The following is a 16532-nucleotide window of genomic DNA, read 5'->3' as shown; positions in this document are numbered from 1 at the left end:
AAAAAATGTCCGACTGACTCATCATGGACGATGGTTGGTCCATCCCTGGTGGCCGCCTCCTCTTTAATGATGCTGATGAGCTCGAACGTGCTACTTATAGGTGCGTCAGGGTTCGGCCATTTGGGGCACTGAAAGTGACGAACTTCTAATACATAATCATCCTGGTAAACAGACAGAAAGACAGCAAGAGAGAGAGAGAGAGAGACCAAAACAATGAGATTGAGATAGTCTTCTAAAGTCCAGTAATTACTACAGTATTAATTTAAACTTTAAACTTTTAACTTGTTAATGGACTAAAAAGTTCGACAAGACAAATATAGATAAATATAATATACTGAGGATTGTTTACATGATCTAAAAGGGCAGGATATTAAATATGTAAACTTAATAAAGACACATTTGCGTCGGTCTGGGCATAATTCTGTTACACAGTAAAATCTGATGGATGTTACTTAGAAGGTTTTACATTCAGGTCAAGGAGTTTGTGTTGCGCGAAAGTGAAATTTTCACTCGAGGGACGCAAAACCTGAGAGCAAGCAGTTTTTTAGATAGTGGGCAGCGAAAGTCGTGTTTCTTGTTCAAATCTACAGACCCAGTTCCTCTGGAGGCTCAGAACATTGGTCACTCTCAGAACTCTGTTCTCAGATGCTCTCAAAACGTTTTATTTAGAAACATTTTGAAATCTCTCCCTGCACGCTTGCTTCTCAGTTGCAGGCACATTTTTGTAAAAAATTTTTTTGCTCTGTGTTGTCATTACATTACATCTACATTTTAATCATTTAGCTGCCAAAGCGACTTAAAGTTGCTATATTTGTCAGAGGTCGCACACTTCTGGAGCAACTAGAGGTTAAGTGTCTTGCTGAGGGACACAATGGTGGATGTGTCGCAGCGGGAATCGAACCCGGGTCTCTCATACTAAAGGCATGTGTCTTATCCACTGTCCCATGGCCACCCCAATCCGCTATCCCAACCATCTTGTCACTGTGTTATTGGTCAGTAAACAAAGCGGAGGTTACATTTGCTATTCTTCCTGTTCTTCAGACTTAGACATAAGAAATCCAGGTGGAACCTGTTTAAAGCTGTATGTGTAGAACCTTAATAGTACAACAAAGTGAAGCACATGACATTGTAAATACTGTGTATATGATGCCCATCTATTATTTTACTCTACTCTACTACATGAGTGTTTTCTCATGCTGTCTTCAGATCAATAAATTTGACAATGTTCTATAGCTCTCATTCTCTCTGTGTCTTACACACACCAACACACACACACACACACACACCGACTAACCTGTGTAGCCTCCAGGATGAAGTCGTGGATGCTGATCTGCTCCTCATTGCACAGACAGAGTCGGTCTTCACTGATGAGGGTGACAGTGAACGCCTCGCAGTTCATGGCCTCTTCCCGACTGGGCCAGTACACAAACTCATCCTCTGCCTTCAGAAGAGCACAGAGACTGTTTCACTACTGTGTTTATTCATTCACTTAATTTAACAATGTATCACAGGATACAGTATTACAGTAGTATATGTTCTGTTATTAAAAATATCTACCGGTGGTTGAAAAGGTTCATTGAAAGTAATATTTGTACCAGGGCTGGACTGGGACAAAAAATCGGGCCTAGCATTTTTGGCCGAGGCGGCCCACCAAAATCAGGGGTCAGATTAGGGATGTGATGATACACTGAGACGTGACATTGCACAAGATTGGTGTCCATAACTGCAAAACAAGAATATATTGTACTTTTTTAGCATTAAACTTTTTTACCATTTTCTGCACCAATTTATGGTAGAAATGTCTATATTTTTATAAAGGGAAGCACAAAATTCAGGTGGCAGACATTACATTGCAGGTTTTCTTAAGTACAAATAAACCTTTCTCATAGCATTTTTAAGCTATTTTTCAGAACATTTTTAACAAATGCTTTCAAAAAGTGGTGGGGACATGTCCCCAGCGTCCCCAGTGTAAATGACCCTCCCGCCCTGCTCCCTCCCTACAGGTTGAGCTACATGCTTACCGCTTCACCTCCACTCTCCTCTGGCTCTCTCTTTCACTCAGCCCTGTCACTTTGTCCCTCTGTTTTGCTAACACAGGCCTCCTCCTCTGCCTGGCAGTGGCCACCACAGCTCTCCTTAACTCTTTCAAGTTCCTGTGCCTGCGGGTTCTGCAGCTGATGCATTTGGCAGGGCTCCGTCTGAAGATTATCTTTTGGCCCGCAACGCAAGAAACAGAGAGCAGAGGGGGTGGGGTCTAATAAGAGATGTGATTGGGCCAGCCCAATGTCAGTATAGAAAATTACCAAATGGGCTGCTGTTCGTGCTTTATGGGCCGATCATTGGTCCGTTTTTAAAAGCAGTTATATAAATAAATAATTTACGTTACACTGGCCCAAAGGTGCGTCGGCCTACCGGGCATTTGCCCGGTATGTCAGATTTCCAGACCAGCCCTGATTTGTACTGAAATGTCCACTTTGATTGTGTAACAATTGTCTTGCAGCCAGTTGCGAAATGACCTCTTGCTGCTCCACGTCTCTGGTGCATAACACATATGATTCTCTAAATGTGCAGAAATTGGATGTTTTTCCATTCCTGCAGAATTTCCCCATATGTTGCAATTGAGGAAATACCGTGTTCATGATTTATAAGATGCAATGAAAAATATAATATAAAGTTTAGCTGTGACCCAAGCTTTCAATTACAGGCTTGGTAAAGAAGACCCAACTAAGCAATGTTCCAGTAAGTTGCACCTACAGTATGACTGGCAATTTGCAAAGCCTCATTGCACAGGCTGTACTGCTGGGCTACAAATAATGAAAGTTTTGTCAAAATGTCTCTTTCTAACTCCACACACCCCGTGCATTTTATTTTTCAAACTTGCACTCTTCATCTCTAACCAATGCTGGCTCAAGTAACATCACTTGAGGCAAAAATATCACCTAATTGGCTGAGTTAGGAGGAACTAAGGTGTGTGTCAGTCCTAACTTAAGGATTCCTAAGTTTTTGCCGTGCTTGCCTCCCTGTCTGCCTGCAGTAACCTGTTAACCAATCACGTGGACACACTAAGTATGTTTAATTCATGAAACCGGATGTAGAAAAAGGGTCAACCCCACCCCTTCTCTTATCTTACTGTAAGAGATATCTCAATCCCCGGTAAAATTTGCTCTCAGCATCTTTGTGAATAGGTCTCGAGAGGAAACTCTTAGGGTACATCTTCACTACTAGTTTTAAAACGAAAACGAGCTCCGTTTTAGTTGCATATCAAATGATTCATGCACACTGGGCATGCACGTGCTAGTATAAACAGGAAGAATATTGTCTCCTCCGCTGGTGCAGAAGATTTTGCGATAGAAGAAAGTCAGACGAAGAACCACACTAGAGATGTTTTTGCATGGACCGACAACGAGATGGAAGTATTACTGAAGGACAGTGGGAGTCCAGAGTGACTGTGGCGGCGGAAAACAGACTGGGAGTTGTCACAAAGCAAATAGAGCAACATGCACAGCACAAGGGGTGAAGTGTTATTTTGCACAGTACAAGATATTTTGATAAAAATCCAGAAACAAATACAATGTAGATTTATGTTTTAGCTATGCATGACTTATAAGAAAGCCAAATGTGAGTGTCTGTATCATCATTTTTAAAGTCCTCTGTTTTCACATTTCCTCACTAAAAGGCTACCCCGGAGTTTTACAATGAAAATGGGGTCAGCAGCGTTTTCAAACAGATTCGCCGTTTTATTCTGGACATGAGTTGCAAAAGTAGGAACTGTGTTTTAAATAAAAACGTAGTAGTATAGATGTAGCATTAGCTAGGAACCTTTAGCGCCATTTAGGAGGACTCTTAGTGGTAAAATAAGACCTTTTGTGAATATGTCCCCAGATTTAGCACTGCTCCCTCTGGAGCCACAAAAGGCTTTATCCAACTTTTTAAGAAATACAGTCCTACTTCTCAACTCCTGTGAAAACACTTTGGTTTATAAAATCAGTGCAGTTCCTCTTTAAAGTGCTATATCCTTCGGCATCCACTCAGTTGTGATCCTGCAATTTGGCTATGCACACATTTTCTGAAACTCATCATTGTTTCATGCTTAAATGACTGTGGCACATAAAACCACCGTGGAATAGCAGGAGATCAGTTCTGCCAACTTTTCTCCACTCCACAGGTTTTAAATATCCCCACAACACAATGTAACAATCCTGCTGTCCTATGGAAATCCTGCAGAACCCACAGGGCACAGGATCAGTGAGCAGATGTCAGCCTATAGTGTGTGCATATAAACATGTCGGTGTTCTTCGAGGGATGCACATGAGTGTATGTGAAACTCCTGCCTCAAAAGTCAAGGAACTGTGAGACACACACAGGTGTTTGTGTTGGGGTGACTAACCACCATTACACATTACACTCATGGAGGCGTGTGTGTGATTCATAATACCTTAAACACAAGCTTAGGGAGGCAGAAAACGCACAGGCATACACATGCTTGCCAAAGTGGTAGGTTGCATTTATCACTCTCCAGTATGTGTGTGTGTGTGTGTGTGTGTGTGTGTGTGTGTATTTCCTACTAGTCCATGGTTGGCAGGCAGCATAACAATAATTTGTGCATTGTGGTCCCAGATCATTCTCCAGAAGTCTTTTGTAGTGTGGGGCAGAGGATGCTGGGTAATGATGAACTCATTACTTCGGTAGTAACCCTGTAAAAAATGTAAGAAAAACAACGGGTCAATGGGAGAGTTACTCCACACTGTTTTCCACCACGTTCATTTGGATTTGGGTTCCACTTAAAACACTGTAAACACATACTGTAGACATTACTGCAGGTGAAAGGAAAACGCTGAACTGCTGTTAGCTGAGCTATGACTTCACGCTTTCCTAGAACAATAAGGGAGTGACCTCACCTGACAACGAAGACCAGCTAACAGCACCTGGAAACTAAACTACCTGCTTTTTAAAGGCTTTTGGTTACTCTTAACTGCTTTGTTAATATTTAAAGGGGCACTCCAAAATCCTATACATCAAGGTCAGTTTACTAGTCATGGAGAGTACTACTTTTCAGAGTACTACAAAGTTGAAGGTTTTCTTCAGCTTTGAGAGTATCTCAGCCAAGCTTAAGACTTGAAATTTTGAATAGACAGTTTGTGTTACAAACAGGGTCATGGAGTAGAGGTCTTTATGGTTAGTGAAAATATTATTCATGTTATTTGGGTTTGGGTAGGGTCCCATTTCATTGCTGTGGGTCTTAGATCTATATGACGATATGTCTAGCTTTTTGAGGAGGGACAAAGTATGACATTTGAAGTGCATTGTCTCTCAATTTGAACATGTTTGGACCAACCACACTCAGCCTTTCGCAAGTCCACCAACTTTATACAAGTGCAGCACAAAATTGCTGGAGTATCCCCTTAAAGGTAGAGTCCCTGATTTTGTTATACCAACCCTAAATGCCCAAAGTCCTTCCGCTTTACATGATGTTCTGAAACTTAACTATGAGCAGTGTTGAGTGAAAGTATCAACTCGAGCTGGGAGAGAATTTGGGCATCACTATGACAAATTCAGGGAGTGTATATTAAAGCACACAGCCAGTGATAGTGACTGAGTGTATTTTGTCTTGCTTTAACCTGCTCTCAGTCAAAACATCAAGGAGAGAGTGGAAAGATCAATTACTGACAGAAGAAGTGAAATTGCTAACCATGATGTAAGAGGCGTTAATGTAATCGGTGCCTTTGATGCCGGGCAAAGGTGCTAGGCCAACCCTCGCTCGCTCCGCTGCTTACAGATAGACAGAAGGGGGGGGGGGGGGGGGGGGGGGGGGGGGAGAACAGCCAGTTACCAGTTTATTATAACCAACCATTTGTTCATTCATGCTTTTGCTGTGCTGTGTTTGACATGTATGATGGAAAAGATTTTGTTTAAAGGTTGGTGCTGGTTCAGTTATAGAAGCTGCATTGTTTCAAGAGCACAGGCCATATATACAAAACATACAAAAACAAAAATATAAACTTACAGTTTGTGGTCAAACTTAAATCTGTGTTAAATAGCGCAGAAATACTCTTTATGGTTCTCTACAGTTTCTTAGTGTTACACTTACAAGGCACCACGGAGGAATTTCGATTTTTCTCTTTGTTGCACTCCTTCTGAGCGTTGAAGCATTCCACGAATCTGGCATTACACTGTGTTACCAACTAAAACACAAAAGAAAAAGAGAGAGCGGGTGTGTCCACTTTATCAAACTTTCAAATGGCAGATCATCTCAGGTTTTATTTTATACAAACACAGATTTTGAGAAATATTTGTTTCCATCTTAAATTAAATCAGCAGGAAGGTATACAGTATGTCCCGTAGTGAGATAAGTCCAGTGTTTTGTATTGTCCCATTAATACATTTTTTTACTTGTCTGAACCTGAACCAGAACAGTCATCTCCGTGATGGCTAACCATAACCAAACCTAAACCCTCCAACGACAGAGAAGTTATTAAAAGGGTAAACAGATTCCTCCTGCCTCCAGTCTTTGTGCTAACATAGGCTAAACACCTTGTTGATGTTCTGTTTCCCCACCAGAAGTGGAAACTTTTTCAACAAAAAACAAAAATGTCTTGTTTACATGTTGTATCTTTGAAGTGTGGTGTAGAGGGATGCTTTTCAATAAAATAGCTTCGATGCATAAGATTTTTATTGTTCACCCCTTTATACATGTGTGAAGAGTCTATGGTTTATTGGTTTAAATCAAGACACGTTGTATGTCCTTAAAACCAAGTTCACGTTCTACATAGTGCCAGTCAGTTTTTCTGATGTTTAGATTCCAAAGCTAAGTCATGTTGGAATATATTACTATGCATGAGTTGCACTCTAATCTTGTAAGATTCAAGCTTGTAAGATTTCCAGAGAATACTGATATCTGCTAGCTTGACACGTGAGCTACTGTGTCTTATCAGTCGTACTGTTGTCGCCCTAAGGACGGTTACATGAGAGAAATTACTAGAGCTAGAAGGTCAGTGAACACACACTTGTAGGGTCAGCTAATGACTTCAAGCCAGACCTGTCTTACCTTTCCCTATTGCATCAAATAATCCCCCCTAAGACATGTCTTTAACAATATCTTTAACACACCAAACCAAACTGGCTCACAAACAATCACAAAGACCAGAAGAAAAACCTACAAACGATGACTAAATTCAGCAGCAAACAATTCTAATCCTGTCATGAAGGCATAAATGCATTACCATAACAAAGAAAGCTTTCATCTAGTCTAGACATTGGACTCGAACCAAATTGTGATGAAATAACAGTAATCGCAGTCCTGTTGTCGAGACTTTCAACCAACCCTAATCATTCCCACAACTACTACAAACCAGGGCTGGGTGAAAAGGAAATCTGAGAAATTGACTGAAGTATGAATAGATTACAAATAATATTGTATTATTATTTTAATTGATACCCTGACGTGTGCCACAGAGGATTAACACAGCATTAGTCTTGATGGATTCTCATAAAAATGTGTCATGGAAATGACACAAGGTTTATGCTAAATGGGATGAATGTGGAAATTATTCTAAATCTCATCTCGTCCCTTCACCTTGAACTGTTTCTCCAGATGCGTCCGGCCGCTGTGTCCTGATGTCATGATGCTGTTGAAGTAGCTGTGAAGCTGGCTGGCCGCCACTTCCGTCACCTTCCCCGAAATGGTTTCCACCAAGGCATCGTGGATGAAGATGTACTGCTCCTGGATCAGCCAAATGGTGACAAAACACAAAAAGAGTGTTTAGCAGCTGGTATGGCAGATCATTGTATAGATGGACTGACATACTGTACATTCACATACAAATGGATTTTGTGTTTGGCATGCCTGAACCATAGATTCACATTGCAACTGCAATTTTGCAATAAGATTAAGGATCAGTTCTAACTGCATTTTGGGTTTTTCTTAAGACTTGAAAGTGATTATCCCTCCGTGCAAAGGGTTAAAAAAAGGCCAATTCAAGTTAAGACACACACACACACACACACACACTCACAGTTAACATACACCTTTCTAAATAGGCAGTTTAGTTCGGGTGGCTGTGGTTTTGGAGTTAGGGTGGGTCATCCCTTGTCACTGGTTTGACAGTTCGATCCCAACCTTCTCTTGGGGCAAGACACTGAACTGGAAATTGCTCGTGATGGTTGCGTGAGTATATGCGTATATGAGCAGGAAAGCTTTTTGGATAAAAGATCTATATTAATGTAGCCATTTACAAAAAAAAAAAAAAAAAAAAAAAAAAGCTTAAACAGAATTCAGCACCCATGTTTAACACAGAACTTCACAGGGGCTGCTGCAAGAGGACACAGAGAACTCACATTTGACAGGGGATAAAATTAAAGTTATTGCAATCAAATCAAGTCAAAAATAGTGGAGATGTAGTTTTATTACAATTCAACTGTGCACTAAAATCCTCTACGTGTCCATAGTAGATTGTTTGATTTGGTTCTCTTTGCTAGCTTTAGCATACATTAAGGTATGTGACTTCACTTTTGTGAAATAACTATTCAGATGGTCGCGCAGTCCTTTCAGGCCAAAGCTGCCCCATGGCACTGTGGTTTATAACAAGATAGCTTGAAAATGAGCAACTCTTTCTACTGAATATTCGTGGTTCATCTGGCTACTGACCACATTTTCATAAAATTCACTCTCTGGAAGATGAATTCTACTATTTTGGTGACCGTGTAACCTTAACTCATTAGCCATCCTCAGGACAAAATTTCCACTTTTAAATACCTTTATTTGCCCTTTTACCTTTAATTAACCCTCAGTAACACAACATTTGCTCATGCTTTCCTGACAGCTTTTTCCATTCCAGTCCATATGACCTCTCTTATGGTGCCTTAAAAATGTTGTTAACTTTGTAACAAAGATACTGCCATGAATTTGGTATTTATATACATGGTCCCAACAGAACAAAGTATTATCATGATGCCTTTACATACATCAAAACTTCCACTTGAACAAAAGAAATTACATTTGAGTATATTTTTCCCTCAGCAAACGTGAAACTATTTGGGTTTGGTAATTCCATGAGCCTATACCTATTAGGATGCAGGTTTGACCCACGTCACTGTGTTTGTCTAAACGGGGTAACAGTGTTTATGCTAAAGCCACCAGAGGAAACTGATGTACATGCATGTGTGCTATGAAAGTGCATCCCAAACATCTGGTTCACACAGATATACAAACCTCAGTCTGGACTAGGTAGTTGCGCTGTGTGCGTATGTGTTTGAGGAAGCCAAGTACATTAACTGTGCTCTTGTCTGTGATCTGCTGCAGCATGCTGTCTATGACGATGTACGTCCCCGTCCGACCCACTCCAGCACTGCAACACAACACAGTAACATTGAGCAACAGCAGGGAAATCCAAAGAGGTGAAATATGAGAGAATGGTTTTTATATGGGAAATAAGCATTCAAATGAATATAAAATAATCATGTAGGACTGATGTGACAGCACAAGGTACTTACTGTCAGTAAATGAGGGATTCAGACTTCAATCAGGGATATTGAAATTACATGGTCAGCACCTTAGATGCCTTTTCCCATCACGAGTTACGTAAAATTAATTAAATTGCCTTTTTAACAAACCACTACATGCAAATTCATTACTAGCACACTAATGTAGCAAAAAGAAAACACTTAAGTACACAGCAGCAATTTCATAGGCACACGACTTTTCATGGCAGGTAAAGGCAGAATTGTCTACTTGATGTCCTGCAGACATTCTCATTAAAGCTGTATGCCTCAGTTTGACTGCATGCATGTAATTATCTTGTCATGACAGGCTGTGACTGTATTTCAAAGTGCTTAGACATAACTGTGAATTAAATTTGACCAAGAAATTTTGACAGGGTTTTACAGGCATGATAGTGATGTTAGCGTATGAACTCTCACAGTCAAAAGGAATTGTATTTCATAATTGGAATCTTCTTTTTACTGTTTAGAACTGAGCAATTAAACTAGGAAAAGAAGAGCATAATTAAAAGAACAGCAGAGAAGTGTTGTTTCTTCAAGTTGACAGCATGGGCACTGATACAACAAACACCTATACTATACTTACAAATTCAGCACTTTAAAGTTGTCATATTATGCTCATTTTCAGGTTCATCATTTTATTTAGGGGTTTTACCAGAACAGGTTTACATGGTTTCATTTTCAGAAAACACCATATTTTTTTGTCATACTGTCTTTGTCTGCTTTGCTTCTTGCATAGTGAGTGGGAGTATGTCTCTGTGTGTATGTCCCAGTACAAAATGGTAGTAATGAGTAGTGTGTCTGCAGCTACTGCGGTGAGGCAGTGTGACAAGTTATTATCAACGTCCCAGTGCAGATGATAGTCGAGAGCTTTATACTCATTACCCTGGGGGCCACAGTAATATCCTTAAAAATAAGCTGGCCACTGTAACTGCAGGTTCAGTGATGTTACTCAAACATCCAGCTGTAGGTTAAGAAAAGCACAAAGGTTTATATTTTACATTCATAGCTAGAAGTTACGTGTAATATATAGGCCTAAAAGGTTAAGATTGTAGCATTTCTGCTACTGTTTGGGCAGCATAACAATTGCATTCTTCACAAACACACAAAGGATGAAATTGATGCATTTGTTTCACTATAATCCAAAGTGCGGACTCGGGCTATTTGAGGGGAAGGGGCAAAAGAAATAAGGACACCAGCAACATGAGGTGCCGTATATGGCACTGCATTGCATTTTCTCCACTGGAAGGGCATCCTAGAGGGCACTTTACCTCCTTTCAGGGGACAAAATATGATAATCACTGACTTCACACATATTATCCACCACCTTGACCTGTTTAAATAATGCAAGATTCAGTGACATACGTGTGTAAAAAACAAAATAGTTTAAAGTCTACAATGACAACACAGTCTAAGTAATCTAGTTATGGTGAAGTAAAAGCAATGTAGGGGCATTACCTGCAGTGGACAAGCATGGGTCCCATGTGAGGCATCTGGGCGGCTGAGGACCTGCGGACAAAGGTGAGGACAGGTAGGGTGTACTCGGGGACACCCATGTCTGGCCATTGGGTATAATGATACTGGAGCACTGTCCGTTCACTCTGGGCCCGCGCCTTACAGTTTCCTTTCCCACCCTGGATGGAAGAAAAGAAGATAAGGAGAGAAGGAAGAGATGTTTATTAGGTTGGAGAAAAATAAAAAAGACAAGTTGGTTTTGAAAGCATCAAGTCAGAGGTACAAAGAAAGCACAATTTCCATTAACGTACTAACCTCTATTATATGGCCAGGGCTTGTATTTACCTACAAACCAAGACCAGCTTATTTATGAAAGTAAATAAAGTAAAGTAATAGCTCATGAAGAATCTGGTCAGTGTAATTAAATAATTGTTTCAGATTACTGTAGTAGCAGATTAATTGTATCCTGGATTGGATCCTGAAATCCACAAGACTCTTAGTTCATGAGACGAGACACGAAATGAGTTGGTTCATGAGATCGAGACCAGACAAGATTTTAACACTATTTTTAAGACATCTTCAATGCTGAATTATATGAAAATTTTGAGCATTAACCAGTTAATTACCAACATTCTGCTGAATGTTTCTGAACCAATTTATGGGGGAAATGTTTTTATTTATGTAAAGGGAAACACAAAATTCAGGTGGCAGCTGACAATTCAAAATCTAAAACTACAACAGAACATAATGCTGTGAGGCTCTCAGGCATTCTGTATCTCACCTAAATCTCACCACAAATCCAGAAACATGCTAAATCCAGCTCCTCCCATAACGTGCAGCTCACAGTCTCAAAAAGAGAAAGTTAGCACTTCAGTTTTTAGATTTTTATAATGCAACTATACCAGTTAGTTAGGACTGGTCACAACTGTCTGGACTCACTTGATTTCCATCACAGCGTACGCGGTGTCTCATCAGCTGGGCAGAGTTGATCCGCTCCGTGGGTCGATTTTCTCAGATTTACATTTGTTTTTCACTGCGTGAGAAAACTCACGTGTGACGTGACAGAATGTAAAAATGTCAACTCCTGGAGTCTCCCGAGACAGCTCATCAGGTTTTACTGTCTACTAAGAGCTGTGTTAAGTTACTGCTGATGCCTGGATTTGCCACAACTTTCCATAACTAAGTGATTACCATTATGACACTGGAAACCAGCTTTTTATAAAGAAAAACTTGAAGCTAGAATTCTTTCCTGTCCAGACAGAAAGTCCCACTTCCTCCCTCTCATTCTCACCTTTTTGACTTTATTGTTGCGCAATGTGAAGCAGCGAACCGTGTAGCAGGCATGAACTTTAGTGCTTTTCAGTGTGACTACCATGTTGCCGTACTCTTCACTGTTCTCTGTTGGCCAGTATTGGTCACATTTTCTCTGTAGGAGAAACACATACACACACACACACACACACACACACACACATGAATCAGATGAAATTACTGTCAACAAATTGTGGACAGTGTAAGAGTATGTGCTGAACCAAACTTCAATCACATTAATTATTTTCCCCATGAAGAAGGTCAAACAAGGCTAAACACATTCAGAACGGTACCAATGTGAGATAAAGTTTATGAAATAAATCCTGTGACCTGATGTATAAACCACTTCAACCTTTCCATTTGAGTTATAGCATGAACAGGGGCATGTAAAGGCAACTGCTTTTCTGCACTCACTGTGAACCACTTACCAAGAATGGGCTAAAAGCATTTGACAACAAATGATCATGATGTGCCACAGCACATTATATACCTCAAGCCTTATTATAAGGCTGCCCATATTAGTCCTAAGAGATCATATTTCTCCCGTTTTAGCTTCTCTGCACTGGCTCCACGTAAAAACCAGAATAGAATTGAAAATCCTTCTCCTCACATGCAAAGCCTTTAATAGTCAAGCACCATTATATCTTAAAGAGCTCATTATGCCAATAGAACACTGCACTTCCACAATCTAGGGTTACTTGTGGTTTCTAGAGTCTCCAAAAGTAGACTAGGAGCCAGAGCGTTCAGCTATCAAGCTCCTCTCCTGTGGAACCAGGTTCCAGTTTGGGTTCAGGAGGCAGACACCATCTCCACATTTAAGAGTAGGCTTAAGACTTTCCTCTTTGATAAAGCTTATAGTTAGGGCTGGCTCAGGTGAGTCCTGAACCATCCCTTAGTTATGCTGCTATAGGACTAGACTGCCGGGGGACTTCCCATGATGCATCAGTATGCATTCTTTTTTCATTAACTCGACTTCTTTAATCTCCTAGTTTGGTTTCTTCATGTGTTTCTGCCTCCGTAGCTGTGGAGTCTGGATCTGTGGTTGCAAGGCTGCTACAATTATTATTATTAGTCATATTATTATGACTTGTATTGCTATCATTATTATTTGCATTGATATCTATACCTAATGTTTTACATTTCTCTGCGGATATTACGTTGGGCTAATGTGGCAACTATTTTTTCCCAAGCCAATACTGTATAGGGGGTCTTTTTTCTGGGCTCATTGAGTGTATATAACTGAGTTTAACAAGTTATGAAACATTTTCCAACCTTGCCTTAAACATCCAAAAATCTACACTGAGTTTTTGTGCATGTCAGAACATACCCGGCCCTTTTCCACTAAGTTGGTGATCATGACGATGATGCCTGTATTTTGCTCCCACACCATCCGCCAAAAGTCCTCAAAAGTAGACTTGAGAGGTCCCTGGGCTGCAATGTAAGCTTTAGGCTTATTATAACCCTAATAGATAAACAGAGAAGAGACAGGCTATTTGGCAATGTGTAGCAAATAGTTTAAATAATTAAACTATTACAATCAAAATTAATCCACAACTGGAGAAAATGTCTAAGATATATCTCTGGACTTTATTGTGTTTGTTCTTGCAGTCATCCTTTTCAACATGATTTTACTTACAAACACACAGACACAGATCAGTATTTGAGTTGTTCCAGAAGAAGCACTCACATCCACATAGTTGGCATTGATGTAGTCGGTGTGTTTGGATTCCTTCCCAGCTAGTGGCCTCAGCTTCACCCTGCTGTGGTCATCTGAGGAGGAAACACAGAGCATTAAAACTGTGAGTGTGTTTGTGTGACTGAAACCATGGCAAGAGCATACCTCAAGTCTAACCCTAACACAGTGCTGTCCATGTAATGTTCTTGGTGATCTTGGTGACCAGCCAAAACACCAGCTCCCTACAAGGAAGCACATTAACCTTTATGGCTGAAACAATGGTCAAACTGGGTTGTGTTGTGTTGTACCTGCAGCTAAACATGCAGCCATAAACTGCGTGGCACCTGCCCTTTGCTTCTGGAGTATACTCTAGTAAACACAAGACTAAGCTGCCTTTAGCCACAACCAATCAGCTGATTTTAATTATCAACTTATGACTAAACTTGTAACTGGAAGACATTTTTGATTAGTGGTTCAACTAAAGATACTTTAGATTTATCAAGTTGGTAATATGATTTTATTGAGTTCATAGAAAGAAGTTGAATAGAAATTGTCCAAAAAGAAACATTTTGCTAACTGAACCAAATCTGCTGAACAAACTGGCATTAAATAAAAAAACTGCCTCATAAAACATACAGTGTGGAATTAGCAGTGGTTGGGACATAGAGTATGCTATAACTTACTAAACAATATATTTGACAATAACAATACATATGCTTAATATGTATTAAAAAAGGTAGCAACCAACCATCAAAACACCTGGGAACAGAATTTGTATTTGTAGAATATATTTAGACATGAACTGTCTTTGAACTGTGTCTTTACATGTCTTAATACATATAAAAAATATTTCCCCCACATTCACTGCAGCAGTTTAAATTACATATATTTTGTGTACTACGTAAAGAATACAGTACAGTGTATGCACTATAGTGTGCTATGAGGTGTGTACTCACAGGCCACTATGTTAATGTATCTGTTCTTGTGCTTGTTGTCAGGGTGGTTGGAGTGCTCTGACGTGATCTTCATATCAGCAGTGCACCGTTGAACCTCCTGCGTAAGGATACACAGACACACCCCTACGTCATTCTGACATGTCTGTACACTTTGATGTATGGCAAGGTAACTTGAAAATGACTGGTTACATTTCCAGAAACTTTATTGTGGATGTCCCCAGAGGATGAACCCTAATACATCAAAACTTTTATGCAAGAAATGTCTTAATCTAACGGACAAATTGCTATGGAATTTACTTTACATACCACATGCCTCAGAGGATGACCCCTTTTTGGTTATGTGAGCTTTGTTGTAGCATTGCCCCCTTTCAGGGGACAATTTCTAATGAAATTTACTGAACATATTCATGCTCTGCCGATCACCCCATGAACTTTCCTCTAGTGACACAAAAGCTGCTCTCCCTTCTACCTGTTTGGGCTGCCTCATTCTCTCCCTCTTTCCCTTTTCATTCTTTCTCTTTGGCTATAGTAAATGTCCCCCTCTTCATAGCTTGTGCTTAAATAAGCTACATCCCTAGCTTGGCATAATAATTTATTTTTTTGACCTGAGGGCATGGTACTGCGTGTTGGAAAGTAAATCAATTACAGGTTTCACCCTGGAGATCTTTTGTAGTTTACTTCCTTTTTTCTCTTCATAATAATTCTCCTATGTGGATCCTGCCTCATGGCTGTCCTAAAAATTACATAGAGCAATTCTGGGCTTAGCAGCCTGTGAATATATGTCAGTGTTTAATGTCAAGCTCCTGCCAAGCAAACAGCTGTTGGCTGCTAGCTCAGCATGCCCAGCAGTAAGGGCAGGAGCTGGATTTGGCTCTGACCCCTTGGCCTCACTTCCTCTGCAGCTTTATAGGCCAACCGCCTTGTTTTTGCACTATTAAACATATTGATGTCACAGACAGGTGATGTGATCAGCAGATGGTACACAAACTGGCACACATACACACATATATGACACTTAAACTCAATGTGATGACACTGTGATGTACTTTCAAGCACAGTGAAACAACGGTGTTCTTCGTGTGTCATCTGTCCTAGCTTCATGAACCTGCTTCCAAACATGCTGAAATGTGGCTTTGTGACTTTAGTATGAACGAGTGACCATGTTGACAGATTGGTGACAAATTAAACATCTTACTACCACAAAATTAAGTCTATGATTAAGGTGACGGTCCACCAAATTCAGCTCTACTGAAGGAATGTACATCCTTTTTCTAGAAGATATCCCTTAATTTGGCGTTTCAATGATGGTGGGGGAGATGGTTGTTTTTCTCTGCTTCAGTTTTTTAGTTTGGCGTTTGATACGTGCAGCTAATGGATAAGATACTGCCGATCCACAGAGAGGCTGGGAATGGAGCAGTTTACGCAGGCTGCTCGAGTTTCACAAGCACTTGTGCAGCTGCGACCTAAAACTTTGTTTTTCAACACTTAAAGCTCAACTAAAACCAACAAAATACTACAGAATGCAGTCATGGTTTCCATATTATCCTTGAACATATTTTACTTGCCATGTTTGCCATGTTGCTATAATCACAAGATTATAAAAAGTACAGTCTACTCTATTTGAAAAAAAAAATATGGCT

General features: G+C 40.2%; 1 protein-coding gene across 1 annotated transcript in view; it reads right to left on the bottom strand.

The window, feature by feature from the left end:
- The window catches only part of LOC123987096 (receptor-type tyrosine-protein phosphatase gamma-like), a 172148-nt gene that overhangs the window by 6011 nt on the left and 149605 nt on the right, over positions 1-16532 (bottom strand). Inside the window, exons 14-25 of the mRNA XM_046075711.1 lie at positions 14893-14989; positions 13949-14031; positions 13589-13723; positions 12242-12376; positions 10954-11129; positions 9209-9344; positions 7574-7720; positions 6089-6182; positions 5690-5766; positions 4566-4694; positions 1295-1441; positions 19-161 (exon numbers count right to left, since the gene is read on the bottom strand). Coding sequence (XP_045931667.1) covers positions 19-161; positions 1295-1441; positions 4566-4694; positions 5690-5766; positions 6089-6182; positions 7574-7720; positions 9209-9344; positions 10954-11129; positions 12242-12376; positions 13589-13723; positions 13949-14031; positions 14893-14989 — 1499 coding nt within the window. The remainder of the gene's footprint in view (positions 1-18; positions 162-1294; positions 1442-4565; positions 4695-5689; positions 5767-6088; positions 6183-7573; positions 7721-9208; positions 9345-10953; positions 11130-12241; positions 12377-13588; positions 13724-13948; positions 14032-14892; positions 14990-16532) is intronic.

Source organism: Micropterus dolomieu, linkage group LG18 (genome assembly GCF_021292245.1).
Source record: "Micropterus dolomieu isolate WLL.071019.BEF.003 ecotype Adirondacks linkage group LG18, ASM2129224v1, whole genome shotgun sequence".
NCBI classification, from domain to species: Eukaryota; Metazoa; Chordata; class Actinopteri; order Centrarchiformes; family Centrarchidae; genus Micropterus; species Micropterus dolomieu.
Note: the sequence above shows the minus strand (reverse complement) of the source record. Positions and strands in the feature narration are given on the sequence as shown.